The 3163-nt window shown below is 59.4% G+C and overlaps 1 protein-coding gene across 1 annotated transcript in view; it reads left to right on the forward strand.

The window, feature by feature from the left end:
- The window catches only part of PPARGC1B (peroxisome proliferator-activated receptor gamma, coactivator 1 beta), a gene marked incomplete at its 5' end in the record, with an annotated part of 12353 nt that overhangs the window by 7879 nt on the left and 1311 nt on the right, over nt 1-3163 (forward strand). Inside the window, 6 exon segments of the mRNA XM_009709107.1 lie at nt 208-272; nt 727-771; nt 825-1166; nt 1169-1355; nt 2044-2119; nt 2979-3100. Of these exon segments, the coding sequence (XP_009707409.1) occupies nt 208-272; nt 727-771; nt 825-1166; nt 1169-1355; nt 2044-2119; nt 2979-3100 (837 nt within the window).

The following is a 3163-nucleotide window of genomic DNA, read 5'->3' on the forward strand; positions in this document are numbered from 1 at the left end:
GGGCAGAGCATTTCTGCATGCCAGGGGCAACGCGCCCTGGAGCTCTGGCTGGGACGGGGAGGGCATGGTGCTCACCCCGTTACTCCATCAGGCACTGGCCATGGCGGGAGGGCTCGTTTGTCAGCAGCGTTTTCTCAGCTTCTTTTTGGTTTCTGGGACTGTGGTTCACCTAAACACTTTCTCTCCTTATTTTCTGCTCTTCTCCAGTGACGCAGCCTTTGTGAAGAGAAACTTTGAGCCAATGTTGACTGTGGAGCTGTGTGGGACAGCAGGTAGGACAGGCTTTTAATTTTTTAATTTTGCAAAAATCCTCCCTGGGAGGGGACAAATTTACTCTAAATTCAGCCTGGAGTCACCAGCTGCAGCCAAGCCCAGGGAAGGGTAGTTCATCCCCTGGCCCAGGACCCCTGCTTTACACCACATCACAGGAGACTTCGCATGCACTACCTCCACATCAGAGCACTGCGAGCAGCTCAGGGGGATGCATTTGGGGTGAGGGGGTTGTTCAGGGGGCCCCTGCAATGAGTCAGGAGGGAAGGGAGAGTCCTCTGGTCCCTGCTGGGATCAGGTATCCTTCTTCTCCAAGTGCTGCTGGATGCACGAGGCTGCGGGGACCGAGTGGCCACCGCCCTTGGAATGTCTGGTGCAGCCCAGGCACTGGGGTGGGACGGGGCAGGACGGCGGGGGCAGAGCTGACTCCTGCCCTTTGTTCGGGGGGGGGTTCAGGTCTCACGCCGCCCACCACTCCACCCCCCCCCCCCCCCCCCCACCGTATAAGCCCGCCGAAGAGGACCTGTATAAGCCAGACATCCCCCAGGAGCCAGGGAAGGAGGACGGGACAGCCCCCAGTCCTGGGGGAGCAGGGGACACAGCAGCCTCCCAGAAAGCCCCCAGGAAGCACCCTGAGAGGACAGAGCTCTTCGCCCACCTGAGCCGAGCCGCCGGGCGCCCTGCGCTCCCCGAGCAGCCAGGCATGCTTAAGCGGCCCTTCTCCCGCTCCTTCGGGGACCACGACTACTGCCAGGTGCTGAAGCCCGAGGCCGCCCTGCAGAGGAAGGTGCTCAAGTCGTGGGAACCCCCGGGCCAGGTGGAGATGGAGCACAAGAGGAGGGTCCCGGCTGTCACCTACCAGGCCACGGTGGCAAGGAGGCGGGCGGCGAGATGCTGTGGAAGGATGGCATCAAGCAGCTGAGAGACCAGGAGATCAGAGCCAGCTTAACAAAGCACTTTGGCTTTCTGGACAGTGCTCTCGATGACGAGGACATGGTCTTCTGCAAGACCCCTGAGTATGACACCGTCTTTGAAGATAGCTGCAGCGAGAGCGGCTCCCCCGCGGAGGGGGAGGAGGGGGAGCCGTGGAGGAGGAGGAGGAGGAGGAGGAGGAGGAAGAGGAGGAGGAGGAAGAGCACAGCGACACCAAGCTGTGCCTGCGGAGAAACCCCCTTTCCAGAACCAGTTTGCATTACTGTTCCCGGAGCAGGTCCAGCTCGGGGTCTTCGTGCTGCCGGTCCCGATCACCCGCAATCAGACGCACCTTCAGGTACAGGGGGGCCATGGGGAGGGCACTTGGGACCAGTCTTGCCCCCTGCATTTTTGCCCCGGTGCATGGCAGCCCTGGCTCTTTCTGCTCTGCTGGCCTAAGTAGTAAAGATGCTAACTAATGAAAAAAAAACAACTATTGAAATAATTGGTACTACATCAGCAGCTGCTGCAAACAGCTGTGGCCAGAGAAAGCACCAGGGTGAAGCAGCCAGGGGTTTCCATGGTGCTGGGAGTGATGGGGCATGGGCAGGGGCTGGAGCTGTGCCTGGGAAGGGGCGAGCGCTGGCTGGGATCCACCCCCGGCATCTATCAGAAAGGGCTTTCCAGTGTCCTTTCCAGTGTTTCCAGACCCCCATCCCTTCTTGGCTGCCGGTGCTCCCGAGTGCCTGCCCACCCACTGCTGCATATGCCGCGTGCCTCAGTTTCTCTTTGGTGTTTGAAGCTTTCCACGCCGGATCCCCTTCACCCCCCTGGACTGACCTCCTCTCCCTCGCTTCCCAGGTGTGAGAACGGCGAGCAGTGTCAGGGCGGGAGCAGGCACCGGGGCCAGCTGGAGAAGAGACGGGAAAAGGCCATCGTAAGTGAGCGGGGACCCTGCGCTGGGATAAAGCAATCCCCAGCCCTCAGTTCATCTCCCACTCCACAAAAGCAGCCGCGAAGCCCATTAGCCCTGGCTGCAGCATCCTTTGGTGCGAGGCCAGTGTTAAACAAGGACATGGGGTTAGAGGGGGGAGAGAAAAACCCAAAGTGAAGCGGAAGCTGCTGGCGATTGGCAATACACGGAGTCCTTGGCACAGAAATGCCCAGAGCATCCTATGCCGGTGCTTCAGAGCAGTTGGCATGGGCAATTAACGGGGTGAGCTGGGGAATCCCTGAAGCTGCTCAGCCGTTACAGATGCAGTCCTGCTACAGAGGCAGCCTCGTGCGCTGGGAAGCCGGCGTGTGCCCATGGGAAGGAGCTGGGTGGAGGGTGGGTGTGCAGGGTAATAACTCGGTCCTCCATACTGTTGTGCGCACACACACACACACACACACGCTCACACATGTCCCTCTGGCATTTTTTCCTGCAACACAATTGAATTTTGCCCCTTGAAATTCTTGAGAATATTTCCCGGCATTTTAAGCAGGAGAAGCTGAAAAAGCTGCAAGAATGCAGGAGAAATTTAAGAGAAGAAGGGGGCGGTGGCTGCTTCAGCTTGGATATGGCTGTCCCCTGCAGCAGTGGTGTGCTGAGGGTGACACCCGTGAGTCAGCTGGAGCAGAGACAGCCAGACCCTGGAGATGTCAGGCTGTGCCCGTGGCAGTATCGCCCCGCTGCAGGCTGATTCCTGGTGCTGGCTTGCAGGGGCTCCTCGATGGCCCCACATTTCCAGTGCCCGTTGGCAGAGCAGAGGTGCAGGGTCCCGGAGCCTAAAACCTGTCACTTGCTTTGCCAGGGGGAAGGCCGGGTGGTATATATTGGAAACCTCTCCAGCAGCATGAGCTCCAGCGAACTGAAGAAACGCTTCGAAGTGTTTGGTGAAATCGTGGAATGTCAAGTCCTGTCCAGGACTAACAGGTGGGTCGGGAGCGAGCTGCTTTCCAAGGCTCCAGCGGCTACACGAAACCCCCCCCCCCCAGT

Source organism: Cariama cristata, unplaced genomic scaffold (genome assembly GCF_000690535.1).
Source record: "Cariama cristata isolate BGI_N322 unplaced genomic scaffold, ASM69053v1 scaffold24861, whole genome shotgun sequence".
In the NCBI taxonomy this organism is placed as follows: domain Eukaryota; kingdom Metazoa; phylum Chordata; class Aves; order Cariamiformes; family Cariamidae; genus Cariama; species Cariama cristata.